This window comes from Oncorhynchus clarkii, chromosome 19, assembly GCF_045791955.1.
Source record: "Oncorhynchus clarkii lewisi isolate Uvic-CL-2024 chromosome 19, UVic_Ocla_1.0, whole genome shotgun sequence".
NCBI lineage: Eukaryota > Metazoa > Chordata > Actinopteri > Salmoniformes > Salmonidae > Oncorhynchus > Oncorhynchus clarkii.
This window is the reverse complement of record NC_092165.1, coordinates 24836461-24851510: the sequence shown is the minus strand read 5'-3', so window position 1 is coordinate 24851510 and position 15050 is coordinate 24836461. Positions and strand designations below refer to the sequence as shown.

General features: G+C 39.9%; 1 protein-coding gene across 1 annotated transcript in view; it reads right to left on the bottom strand.

Annotated features, from left to right (window-relative positions):
* Positions 1 to 15050, bottom strand: part of LOC139374953 (neurexin 3a) — a 447428-nt gene that overhangs the window by 10256 nt on the left and 422122 nt on the right. The window contains exon 23 of the mRNA XM_071116227.1: positions 6237 to 6318. Within this exon, the coding sequence (XP_070972328.1) occupies positions 6237 to 6318 (82 nt within the window). The remainder of the gene's footprint in view (positions 1 to 6236; positions 6319 to 15050) is intronic.

The window sequence follows — 15050 nt, the reverse complement described above, 5'->3', positions numbered from 1 at the left end:
GCAGCAAAGCACCCCCACAACACGATGCTGCCACCCCCGTGCTTCACGGTTGGGATGGTGTTCTTCGACTTGCAAGCCTCCCCCTTTTTCCTCCTAACATAACGATGGCCATTATGGCCAAACAGTTCTATTTTTGTTTCATCAGACCAGAGGACATTTCTCCAAAAAGTATGATATTTGTCCCCATGTGCAGTTGCAAACCATAGTCTGACTTTTTATGGCGGTTTTGGAGCAGTGGCTTCTTCTTTGCTGGGCGGCCTTTCAGGTTATGTCGATCTAGGACTCGTTTTACCGTGGATATAGATACTTTTGTACCCGTTTCCTCCAGCATCTTAACAAGGTCCTTTGCTGTTGTTCTGGGATTGATTTGCACTTTTCGCACCAAAGTACATTCATCTCTAAGAGACAGAACTTGTCTCCTTCCTGAGCGGTATGATGGCTGCATGGTCCCATGGTGTTTTTAGTTGCGTACTATTGTTTGTGCAGATGAACGTGGTACCTTCAGGCGTTTGAAAATTACTCCCAAGGATGAACCAGACTTGTGGAGATTTCCAATTTTTTTCCTGAGGTCTTGGCTGATTTCTTTTGATTTTCCCATGATGTCATTTTCTGGAATTTTCCAAGTTGTTTAAAGGCACAGTCAACTTAGTGTATGTAAACTTCTGACCCACTGGAATTGTGATACAGTGAATTAGAAGTGAAATGATCTGTCTGTAAACAATTGTTGGAAAAATTACTTGTGTCATGCACAAAGTAGATGTCCTAACTGACTTGCCAAAACTATAGTTTGTCAATAAGACAATTGTGGAGTGTTGAAAAATGAGTTTTAATGACTCCAACCTAAGTGTATGTAAACTTCCGACTTCAACTGTATATATATATATAAAATTAGTTTATAAACAATGATTGATAAGCAGTTTAAACTTCTTGAATTCAATCATTATTGGGTTCAAATACACATTTCGATTTGTGAAACGCCAACCACAACAACCACAATCCGTAAGGCAAACAGCTAAATGAGAGAGCAGCAGTGTGACTCACATCAATGCTTTATGTAGATATCAATAATAAGTGATATCCATATCGCCGTAGACTACACCACTACTGTCATCCTTACCTCCAAGCGTTTATTGAAGTTGGATCTTTGGATGCCGACAGCAGTCGCACCATTGGAAGACATAGCTTGGACTGTAGCCTACAAAAGCCTATTCCTGCTCTTTTCTTGCGATCCATCAAACACATTTGGTGTGTCATCATAGTGGTCTCTGACTTGTGATCATACTTGCTCAGGTGGAACAAACTTAAACTTGCGCCTTTTTCAATGCTGATTTGAATGTCAAGAAAACAGAGAATTCTCAAAGATTTTTTTCTCACAAACTTAGTTTCTGAATTGAAAAGTAATCCTCAAAGTAATCATCTAGTTTTTAAAAAGTATCTGTAATCTGCTGACAATATTTTTGCTAGTAACGTAACAGATTAGTTACCATTTTTTTGTAATCACTTACATGTACTGGATTACATGTAATCCTTTACTCCCCACAATATCATAAGGTAAGATTCAGCATAGAGTTTGCTTTAAGGCTGTCTAATTAGGTTTCTGTCCGCGGTCTTTTCACAGCTCTACCTCGTCAACAATATGTCTGTAAACAAAAACAGGCTCTTCTAATTTTAAAGCGATGCATTTCAAATGTTGAACAATTAAATTCCGGTGTTGGCAGCTACATTAACACTGACAAATTCGCTGGCTTAGCAGTTTAGAGTTGTGAAAACATGATTAATTTGAATGCCAGTGGAAAATCACTGTTGACTTTAAAGCATATTTTTTAACTTTTCCTTTTGAAAAACAATATCTCACCTATAAATACACATACTTAAGGGTAAAAAAATGATGTTTTGAGCAAAATTGTGTTTTTTTAGACACAAGTGCAAACTTCACGGAGTAGGCCATTCAAGGAGTTGGTCTGATGGTGCCCTCTGATCTCATCGGCCTCCCCCTTGCTTGAGGAACAATAAAGGATCGATAGAGAACTAAATATGACGACCCCCCCACACACACACTTGTGCAATGTCAGAGGACACCTGGACCACCTACTGAGATTAAGCCTTTTGATAAGTAAATCAGGTGATAAATGAGCTGAAAAGAAGACTGGAGTAGAACTTTAAGACCGATGCCAAGAAATTTCTTGGCTGTAAGCAGCGTTACATTTCCAAGTTGACATTTATTTGAATTAATCTTGTCCTAGAAGCAGAGCTGAGCGATAAAAAAATTGGCTATATATCATCAACATTTAGGGGAAAAAATGGGTTTTTGGTCTTAATTTAAGGTTAAGGTTAGGCATACGTTTAGCAGTGTGGGTTAAAGTTATGGTTAAGGTTTAAAATAAGATTATATGACTATGTGGCTGTGCCAACTAGTGACTACATTGCAGAGCTGCCTCCGGTACATGAGTCATCCCAATAAATGCCAACCTGCGTTACATTCCTTGTCAAACGCCATCTTCAATTGCTGCAGTTGAATGGCTGGGCGGTTGCATCCTCTGTCTTCACTTCGCCTACTGTCTGTCTGACAGAAGTTTGTTCAGCAGTGTATCTGTGTTTTCACTATGCTGGAATCTTTGGATCAGCGGGCTAACATAGTCATTCGGTGCATGGACTACCCAGGTTCAAAGTATACGTATAGTAGGCTTATAATAACTGGCTAGTTTTATAAGTATACTGTAAAATAGATCATGATTGCCGGAAAGATACAGACTTTCCTTAGCTCAGCCCTTACTCCTGTTATAAAAACATGTCAATGAACAGGGAGGTGAGGCTTGTCTGAAACACTGCCATTTATAAAGAGACTCATCTAAAAACCTATATTTTTGGTGGATAGATGTACGAGTTACAGAGCTAATAAGTTCCCTGGAGAGAGTTTGCACTTTCCTATTTGATAAGTTCACCTTCTTGTCTTTTAAAGTGAAATACGTACACTGTAATTGTTTATAACCCTCAAAGAGAGGTCTGAACCCGAGTGCATTTGACACTGTTTTGGTGGTTGAGTGAAATGTCTAATGTTATTATTAACATAGATAATCATATGAATGCTTCATTCACCACACTGCATGATGTTACTGTTGTCTTCAGTCAACAGACTGTGCTAGAAATGAACACTACCGTGACGTTATCATTGGAATAACAGGTTTAGAGTTTGATGGTATTTAATCTCCCTATACTATCAATGAATCAAATGTATGAAATTAGTTTAAAATGTATGTTATTATTAGCACCAGTGTTATCCGTCTTATGGAATTCCTTTAAGGGAAAGGGGGGCATATCCAACAGTTTTACAGAGAACAGAATCACATGACAACACCTCCAGACAGAAACACAGACAAACGGACAGACAAACAGACAAAAACAGACAGACCAAAAACAGACAAGTGCAGAACAGAGAGAGAGAAAGAGAAAGAGAAAGAGAGAGCGAGAGAGAGAGAGAGAGAGAGAAACGATGTCGCAACAGGCAATGTCGCTAAGACCGTAAAGATGGGTGCGGAACTCAAAGTGACCAGAAGACAAACCAGCCCAGTTAGCCTAAATGCAGGGTTAGGGGGTCCATGCTTTGAAGGGATGGAGGTCACCAGGTGGTGACCAGGAAGAGAATGGGTTGATGTTGAGTTAGCCACTACTTTTAATGCATGCCACAAAACGACTGCTGGAGAGCAACTCAAAAGAGAAAAACAGATATACTTTTGTGGCAATAAAATTATTTTTATGCCATCTGCATTGAAATAAATTTAAAGGCAGAACGGCTTGGCAAGGAAGGGGAGAGGAGAGGAAGAGAGGGAAGGAGTGAAGGAAGGGACAGGGGCTAGGAAGATATCATTCTTCATACACAACTGTCTTTTGTTACATATTACGGTTGCCTGCTTGAGGCCATAAAAGTTGATGGCAAGAAAATACTTTGTTGCCTTTTATCATCAAAAAATTGAAATGTTTTCTCCAAAAAGCCTCATGGCACAAATGCTCGAAAAGAGATGAGGGAAAAATTGTTTTTAACCACCAAAAATTCATGCTGCACATGATGAGGCGAGACAACAGGAATGTCGTATTTCGGATAATTGGCAGATAGATGAAGACAATGACTCAAAAACAAAACAAACAAACCGAAACACAAGAGACCTGAACATACACGACGGCAAATAAAACTATAAAAAATTAAGAAAAAAACACACACACATGCTTCACTCACAAAAAACAACAACGACGACAACCCAAGCATAAAATAAATATCGAGACCACGGGCATGTAGCATGCAGCTGTCCACGTCAACTGATGTCGGGGTTAGAATGGTGTGAATTTCTGTGTAAACATATGATTGGATGACTGGGGCCCTGACGATATCTGTCTTCAGAAATCCGGGGAGCTCATAGGGCTACAGTACAGAGCAGACCTGGGCTCTTTTACACTGCTATCTCTTCCAGGAACTTTGGGAGGACTTGGGATTGACCTTTTACAGGATGATGATCAGCTAGTCCTGATAACAGCACAGGCTGAGACATGTGAACCCTCTGTCAGTTGTTTGTCATGTGACCAGGTGCTGTAGGCCTACCTGAGATACATTAAGGAACTATTCAATCAAAAACATTATATGGAGTAGTTAAAACGCTTCATGAAAGTCACTGCAGTACATTGTCTGCGTCTGAAATGTATTCTACCTCTGCCGCATTTCGAGTTTCTTTACTTCTTATTTGCCTCATTCAGAGCCACAAATAAAAGCAATTATAAAGGACTTGAGGTTGGTGTCCCTGCCATACTAAACAGCCAATGTGCTTTGATTGATGTTAGTAGAGGTCTTTTTATGTTTCACCTCATTACGGACTGCCATAATGTGACAAGGTTTGTATGTTTTTTTAAAGCATAATATCTGAGCACTAAATATGCTAATTCTCAGTCTCTTTAACACCAATGATTGAATTTGCAGGAGGTAATGTAAAGGATAGTGTGAAAGCTAATATGTAATGGACCATTACTGAATGTTTATCAGAGGAAAGAAAATCACACCCAGTTTGCTTGGCACAAAAAGGCTGAGTCATTCATGTAAATAACTGAAGCTATAAGAACATTTTGACTGACTACCTGGCTTATATCTGTAGAGTACCAATATAAACTGTCGAAACTTATCAAAGTCAATAGTTTTCATTTTTATTTGGGAAGTAAACATTTTAGGCTAAATTGTTGTTTTGGTACACACAGTTCCATGACTGACAGCTGGTTAGTGATATTTTATTCAAACAAGAAAAAGCAATTCCCAAGTTCTCTCAAAAAGCTTAGAGGAATATGACTTGGAACTTCTAAGTTAGCTCAATATTCTATTTTTCATATTTGGGTTGGAAAAAGACAGCAGGATAACATGTTCACCTTGAAGCAAAACTATATAAAAAATGAATTAAGTAAAAAAATCGTACACAGAAATTCGATGATATCTGTTCTATATTAAAAAATGTTTTAAGAAGGCACGCCTCTAAATATGGAAGAAACAAAAATGAACAAACAAACAAACATAAAAAAAAACACTATTTCAATTCCTGCTAGATATCACAGTAATTTCGCTGAAAGCAAATCTTCAAGAGAATCTCAAAATGTATCATGAGTCAAAATGCAAGTCAGTACAGTACCACATGGCAAGAGCGCTGGACCCAAACACGGTATGATACATTTTGAAGCATCAATGGCACATGGCACATCTCCATACTAATTTTGTATCTTTATATTAAAGTATTTACATTTTTCTCTCTCATTCAACGCTGAGAGGACAAAATTTGTATGTGTTTAGGTGACCATGTTTAGATGACCATGTTAACCACTTCAGAGGACCCCATGGGCATGTGTAACTCATAAATCAATGATGTTTTGTATTGATTTTTGAAGCAACATAAAGTGGATAGTCCTTCATGACAGATTTGACTATTTTCCACCTTGGTATATATGTATATATATATATATATATGTGTGTGTTTTATGTCATTTAGTCAGATTTCTTAACAAATCTCCAGTCTTACCCAATATTCTGTCTAAGTGTTGAATGATTTGTCTTGTTTTGTTATATTTCACTACATTTAGTTTCTATTTTTGGAAGTTACACTTTGTGTGTCCATGGGGCTGTGATGCTTAGAGGATGCAGTGCTTCATCCTCAGGTGTGTATGGAGTGAAAGAGCAGGGTGAGGGCAAGCAGAGGTAAACTAACCTAGCCCACCTGCATGGCCAGAGTCGCACTCCTCCAGGTCCTCGTCATCACTCGAACACTCTGCCGACGACACGATGTCATCCGTTGTCTGCTTCATGGGCCAAACGTGTGAAGAACAGACAAAGGAAAAAAAAGAAACAAAGACAAACCGATACATACACAGGGACACACACAGACACAGACAGGAAAAGGACACAAACACACAGACAAGAAGATCATTACTTTCAATGTTCAGCTTTTTTCCAATGTCAGAGAACACTATACAGTAATTGAAGATGTGACATTTCATAAACAATCTTTAATGTTCTATTGCCTTACAGCAAAAGCTTTGGAATGAGAGGGGAAATTACACAAAGGTCTTTTACATTCCACTTGCTTCCTTGAGTTCATTTCAGGCAAAGTAGAAAAAGAAAATCCAAACTCCTCTCTGAAATGAACGCATTATACTGTACAGTAGTTCATTTCAGGCAAAGTAGAAAAACAAAAGTCAAACTCCTCTGTGAATTGTATTATTGCATTATAGCTCTGATCTGGGCAGCGGCCAGCTTTCCATCTTTTACTCTTTACTGCATGGGCAGTCGGGTAATTGAAAAACTTCTGCCGTGTTTATCAAAGCCTTTCTTTCAAACGGCTGCCATAATATTTCCCCGGCGACGTCTCCTCATCGCGGTTGTTAACTCGGCCCAATTTCTCACCCCTGTCCCCTCCATCTTACCCTCTCAATAGTTTGCATGGATTTTCATTACTATAGATCATGGCTATCGAGCGGGGCAGCTCGATCGTAGCGGCCCGATCATTGACAATCTCCTGCACCTCCACCTCTGATTTATCTCTCCTCTCCCTCCCTCGCTCGGGCCGCACTCGTTTTTCAACCCCAGCGTTTGGCATGTCTTTATTAGTAGGAGATTAGGAGGGGGATAAAATAAACGTTGTCATGGAGCAGCTTTATGAAATTATAAATATCAGGGGGAGTAATGGAGTCATCAGGGGTTGGACAGACCAACAGCACCGTAAATACTGTTGGGCTGATGGGACTGTAAAACACACACACACACGCACCCAAGCATGCACACACACACACACCCGCAGAGGAAGGCCCTAAAAATGGTCAAAGCCTCTAGCCACCCAAGTCATAAATGTTTTCTCTGCTACCGCACGGCAAGTGGTACCTGCGAGCCAAGTCCAGGACCAAAAGGCTTCTGAACAGCTTCTACCCCCAAGCCATAAGACTGATGAACAGTTGATCAAATGGCTACCCGGACTATTTACATTGACACCCTTTTTTTTGCACTGGCTCTATGCACACTCACAGGACTACGCACACACTCACACATACTACACACACTCACACACACAACACACTTTCACACACTTCACATACGCTGCTGCTACTCTGCTATTATACTGAACGAAAATGTAAACACAACATGAAACAATTTCAAAGATTTTACTGAGTTACAGTTATCATATCAGGAAATCAGGTGCTGGGCTGATCTGCGGTTGTGAGGCTGAATTCTCTAAAACAAGCCTTGGAGGGCATAAAGAAATGAACATTCAATTCTCTGGCAACAGCTGTGGTGGACATTCCTGCAGTCAGCATGCCAATTGCACACTCCCTCAAAACATTTGTGTCATCGTATTGTGTGACAAAACTGCACATTTTAGAGTGGTCTTTTATTGTCCCCAGCACAAGGTGCACCTGTATAATAATCATGCTGTTTAATCAGCTTCTTGAAATGCCACACCTGTCAGGTGGATGGATTATCTTGGCAAAGGATAAATGCTCACTAACAGGGATGTAAACAAAATTGTGCACCAGATTTGAGAGATACCAGATTTGTGCATATTGAACATTTCTGGGATTTTTAATTTCAGCTCATGAAACATGGGACCAACACTTTACATCTTGCGTTTATATTTTTACTCAGTATACCTATCCTGACTGCCTTGTCACCTTTACTCCTACTTACATGTACATATTACCTCAACTACCTCTTACCCCTGCACATTGACTCAGTACCGGCACTCCTTGTATATAGATTCGTTATTGTTGTTGTGCTCGTAAGTAAGCATTTCACCGTAAAGTCTACACCTGTTGTATTCGGCGCATGTGACAAAAGTACAATTTGAGATTTTTTTTGACACAAACCCCACTAGGAGTATGAAATCTACACCTGGGGTGTGTGGTGGGGAGAAACCCACGCACACACTCACACTCATACACATTAAAACAGTTTATAGTGGAGTAAAAATAATTCAAATGCACAAAGATGAATAAGCAGGCATCGGGGGCATCCACACTGGAGCGCTGTAAAATATGGCCCGGCGGTAAATATGAAATTATTCATTGAATTTATATTTAGTGTGGAAAAAGACTGCTTGCCGTCTTTCAGAGGGAGGAGATCGCAGATGCGAAAAGCAATGAGAAAAGTAATTGACTGATTCCTAGGAAAAATGGGAAATGATCTCCGATTTCGCAGTCAAATGGCTGAGAATGACAGTGCTTAATGTCATAAACAACCCAATGCCTGGCTCCCTCCATCCCCTTTCACGGTGTTAAGAGTAATGCCAAAGTTGTCTGCGAGCTTACTTATGTACACCACTGCATATAGCGATATTTCTCTTAGACACATTAGTCTGAAGCCAAAATCAATGGAGTCTGTAAAGTGTAGAATTACACCTCTTATCTAGGAGTGTAAGTGAATCCAGCCATGGCTTGCAATGGTATTCTATTTTGGTATGTGTCAGCGTTAGAACACACGCACGCACACACACCCCTTCTGGGTAAACCGGTGGGAAAATCGACAAATATACATGTGCCCTAGGCGTCTGTGTCCCACTGGCGTCAGGTTTACCATATCCCTCATTAGAGAAGAATGGTGCCAAGAGTCCTGGCTGCAACCACAATGTAGGTTACCAAATGTTCCCAAAAATACACATTATACTTTTCTTGTAACTATTTCGTAATGCCTACTATATAAGTACTGGATGCATTTCTTTAATTGTATTATCATTATTACAATACATTATGGTTGATTTGTCCAGAGGGGGGTGACAAAAGACAAGAAGGGATATTTCTCATTCCCTCTCCAATGTCACCTAAGAGATGTACATACCCATCTCTTCACTCTCACTGCTATGTGACAACATGTTAGCTGCCAATGTACTGTATCCTATATTTCATATTTGAAAGGATGAAGAAGGGATGGAGAAAATAGCCTAATCCCTGCTATAACAACGCGCAAATATATCTCGACATGGTATAAGTCTTCTATCAGTCTCATATGCTGGCTCAATCCTTTCACTCAGTCCATCCCAGGTCTGACAGAGAGGGAGAACTCCGTATTGAACCTCTGTAGAAGATTAGCTCTATTCTGATGTGTCCTCAAGCCTTAAAGGAGAGCAGGCTTCACACTGGCCCACTGATAAGCAAATCCACACAAATCCTTTTCAATTTATTTCAAGTCTCCAGGAAATTAAGCATTTTTCAGAGCGCAAACATCTCATATCAAGATGAATCTGTCTATTGATTTCACGCAACATTTGTCCCTCTGAAGCGGAGGTGTGCTTCTGATGTCAGTCTGTCTGTGTGTCTGAATGTATGTATGCACAGTATGTCCATCTACAGCACAGGATAATATAACTACTTGAAAACCTGCACTAGAAAAGCCAACAAGGAAGGAATAAATTAAGGAATTAAGGAAATAAGAAAATAATGAAGGAAGGAATGAAGGAAATAAGAAAGGAAGGAAGGAATTAAGGAAGGAAGAAAGGAAGGAAATAAGGTGTGTCCTAAGAGGATCAGATCAGTATATCGCTGTACTAAACATACAGCGTTTGGTGGCTCACAATCTTAGTGATAAGAATCGATAACTCACTGTGTGCACCAGGGATGGGTAGGTTACCTTCTAAATGTAATCCATTACAGTTATAAGTTACTTGTCCAAAATTGTAATCAGTCAAGTAACTTTTGGATTACCCAAACTCGGTAACGTAATCTGATTACATTCCATTACTTTAACCTTAAGAGGCATTAGAAGAAGACAAAAATATATGTTACCAATTGAACAACATCCATTGCTGGATAAATCAATGTTAAAGTTTACATAGCTGGCCATATTTTACTTCATGGGTTGGTTATGTAGGCTTCTTCTAACCCATTGCTTTCTACTGCATATAATATAATACAATTAAATTATATCTTTACATTAAAAACCAAGGTCTATCAGAATTCCAGTCATAATAAATGTTATACCCCTTGATCTTCAAGAATAGGACTTGGAAATATGGAAGTGTAGATTAGCCATGACCCCAAAACTAAGGACTTATTAGCCAGCCCTACTATGTTGTTTATGATTACTTTGTTGTCATGGAGGACTGATTGGGCTTGTTGATTCGAGTTGAAAAATAAATGCTGCGCCCATGGAATGGCATGCTTTGCCAAGAGTGTGCAAAGCTTTCATTGAGGCAAAGGTTGGCTACTTTGATGAATCTAAAATCTAAAATCTATTTTGATTTGTTTAACACTTTTTTGTTACTAGATGATTCCTTATGTGTTATTTCATAGTTTTGATGTATTCACTATTATTTTACAATGAAGAAAATAGTAAAAATAAAGAAAAACCTTTGACTGGTACTGTATATATAATTTATAAGTAAAAAAATAGATGTAGCAAATACAGATTGCTGCTTTAAGTCTATCAAAAGTGTGCAAGTTTGGCCTCCCGAGTGGCGCAGTGGTCTAAGGCCACTAGAGACCCTGGTTCAAGTCCAGGCTCTGTCGCAGCCGGACGCGACTGGGAGACCCATGGGGCGGTAAACAATCAGCCCAGCGTCGTCCGGGTTAGAGGAGGGTTTAGCCGGCAAGGATGTTCTTGTCCCATCGCACAGTAGCGACTCCTATGGTGGGCTGGTGCAATGCAAGCTGATGTGGTTGCCAGGTGCACAGTGTTTCCTCCGGCACGTTGGTGCGGCTGGTTTCTGTCAAGAAGCAGTGCGGCTTGGCTGGGTGGTGTTTTGGGGGACGCACGGCTATGGACTCTCCCGAGTGATGGGACAAGACCGTAACTACCAATTGAATACCACGAAATTGGGGAGAAAAAGGGGTAAAACATAGACAGTTGAAGTCGGACGTTTAGCCATGTACATTTATACTCTGTTTTTCACAATTCCTGACATTTAACCCAAGTAACAATTCCCTGTCTTAGGTCTGTTAGGATCACCACATCATTTTAATAATGTGAATGTCAGAATAATAGTAGAGAGAATTATTTATTTCAGCTTTTATTTCTTTCATCACATTCCCAGTGGGTCAGAAGTGTACATACATTCAATTAGTATTTGGTAGAGTTGCCTTTACATTGTTTAACTTGGGTCAAACATTTTGAGTAGCTTCCCACAATAAGTTGGGTGAATTTTGGCCATTCCTCCCGACAGAGCTGGTGTAACTTAGTCAGGTATGTAGGCAACCTTGCTCGCACACGTTTTTTCAGTTCTGCCCACAAATGTCAGGGCTTTGTGATGGCCACTCAAATACCTTGACTTTTTGGTCAAGGCCATTTTGCCACAACTTTGGAAGTATGCTTGGTGTCCATTTGGAAGACCCATTTTCAACCAAGCTTTACTTTAACTTCCTGACTGATGTCTTGAGATGTTGCTTCAATATATCCACAGAATTTTCAATCCTCATGATGTCATCTATTTTGTGAAGTGCACCAGTCCCTCCTGCAGCAAAGCACCCCCACAACATGATGCTGACACCCCCATGCTTCACGGTTGGGATGGTGTTCTCGGCTTGCAAGCCTCCCCCTTTTTCCTCTTAACATAATAATGGTCATTATGGCCGAGCAGTTACATTTTTGTTTCATCAGACCAGAGGACATTTCTCCAAAAAGTACGATCTTTGTCCCCATGTGCAGTTGCAAACCATAGTCTGACTTCTTCCTTGCTGAGTGGCCTTTCGGGTTATGTTGATCTAGGACTAGTTTTACTGTGGATATAGATACTCTTGTACCCGTTTCCTCCAACATCTCCACAAGGTCCTTTGGTGTTGTTCTGGGATTGATTTGCACTTTTCGCATCAAAGTACATTGATCTCTAGGAGACAGAACGTGTCTCCTTCCTGAGCGGTATGATGGCTGCGTGGTCCCATGGTGTTTATACTTGCATACTATTGTTTGTACAGATGATACGTGGTACCTTCAGGCATTTGGAAATTGCTCCCAAGGATGAACCAAACTTGTGAAGGTCTACAATTTTTTTTCTGAGGTCTTGGCTGATTTAATTAGATTTTCCCACGATGTCAAGCAAAGTGGCACTGTGTTTTAATGTAGGCCTTGAAATACATCCACAGGTACACCTCCAATTGACTCAAATTATGTCAATTAGACTATCAGAAGCTTCTAAAGCCAATTACATAATTTTCTGGAATCTTTCAAGCTGTTTAAAGGCACAGTCAACTTAGTTTATGTAAACTTCTGACCCACTGGAATTGTGATACAGTGAATTAGAAGTGAAACAATTTGTCTGTAAACAATTGTTGGAAAATTACTTGTGTCATGCACAAAGTAGATGTCCTAACTGACTTGCCAAAACTATAGTTTGTTAACAAGAAATTTGTGGAGTGGTTGAAAAACGAGTTTTAATTACTCCAACCTAAGTGTATGTAAACTTTCGACTTCAACTGTATATATATAAAATGAGTTCAAGTTTGAGCATGTGTCCATTAGGTCTATGGATAATGTTTTTATCAGCATGAATTCGATTCAGCAATAAAAGCTCCACTTTTATTCTATAGGCTGGGATCTGCACTATGCAACTGTTGCAAGAGTTAATTTTTCACTGGCTGTCCACTGGTTTCAAAAACAATGATTGATAGGCAGTTTCAACTTCTTGAATTCAACCATTATTGGGTTCAAATACACATTTAGATTCGTGAAACGCCAACCACAACAACCAAGCGCAAACAGCTAAATGAGAGAGCAGCAGTGTGACTCACATCAATGCTTTATGTAGATATCAATAATAAGTGATATCCATATCGCCGTAGACTACACCACTACTGTCATCCTTACCTCCAAGCGTTTATTGAAATTGGATCTTTGGATGCCGACAGCAGTCGCACCATTGGAAGATATATCTTGGACTGTAACCTACAAAAGCCTATTCCTGCTCTTTTCCCACGATCCATCAAACACATTTGGTGTGTCATCATAGTGGTCTCTGACTTGTGGTCGCTCAGGTAGAACATATTTAATCTTGCTTATTTTTTCAATGCTGATTTTGAATGTCATTGAGAAAACAGCGAAGTGTCAAATAATTTTTCTCTCGCTAAACATCCATTCTGAATTTAAAATGAATCCACAAAGTATTCATCTACGTATCGGTAATCTGATTACAATATTTTTGCTGGTAACGTAACTGATTACAGGTACCGTTTTTTTGGAATCCCTTACATGTAATTGATTACATGTAATCCGTTACTCCTCAACCCTGGTGTGCACTTCCAGAGCGCCAGAGAGAGAGATGTTACTGTCAGTGCTGGTGGATTACACACATTATTCAAGGAGAGTACAATACACTATTTTTGTCACCATGATAAACCTGCTTTAGAAAAGCTCTGCGCATTGAGTTTGACAAATGCACACTAAAAATATTCACATACTCACAGCTATTTATTTAACTCACCAACCTAGCTACTCCTCTTAACCCCACACCCACTTTAACCTTTTACTGCAGTGGGTTAAATCAGGGTCTTATGTAGTCTTAAACAAATCTACTTTGAAACAAAAGTATACACCTCACACACATGGTTATGGGCTTAAAAAAGAGGACACCTGTACCATGTCAGTTATAGAGTTGAAATGTATTACATTTTGAGTTTGCATCCCAATATTATACTTTACAGATATTACATATAACAAAACCATTTGACATATAACCACCAGATTGAATTATAAAATTATGTAATATATTAATAACATTCCAATTTTCAGCAAGCTGCAACATTGAAATGTAGAAATAAACACTTTTCCATTATCAAGGTCACCCATGAGGCCAGTAGAGGGCGATATGGTCATCTGACTGCAGGAAAGGGCGCACACACACACACACACACACACACACACACACACACACACACACACACACACACACACACACACACACCTCTAAGATTAGCTCATACTGCTTGCCACCAATATCCAAGCCAAGCTGCATCAAACTACAGGTCCCAATCCTGCGTGTGTGTGTGTGTGTGTCTGCATACTGATGCTTTCAGGCTGTCCTCATGTTAAAGAGCCTCTAAGCTCCCGAAAGACCAGGGCCAAAACACACAAGCACAGACACACACAAACTAAAGCCCCCACACACTAAAGCCCTTCTCTAAAACCGCCCTCACTGCAACCTGGGGGACCGACAGAAAGAGGATGAAAGCTTTCTATAGCCATCTGCATGGTTACAACAGATTAAACGATGGCCGTTTGTAGCTTTATCACATAACGCTACTCTGACTGAATTCTCACCAATATCCCTAAGGTTAACAGACAAAACCTGGAGCTGGCCTCAGTTATGCAGGCTGGCATTTATTGGGATGACTCATGTACTGGAGGCAGCTCTGCAGGGTAGTCACTAGCTGGCAGAGCCACAAAGTAATACAATCTGATTCTAACCCTAACCCTAACCCTAACCTCAACCTTAACCATACTGCTAACCTTATGCCTAACCCTAACCTCAATTTAGGACCGAAAAGCACATTTCTATAGCAATTTGTGACTTTACTCATCTAGTGGAAATCGCTCAGCTCTGCCTCCAGGACTATGCATT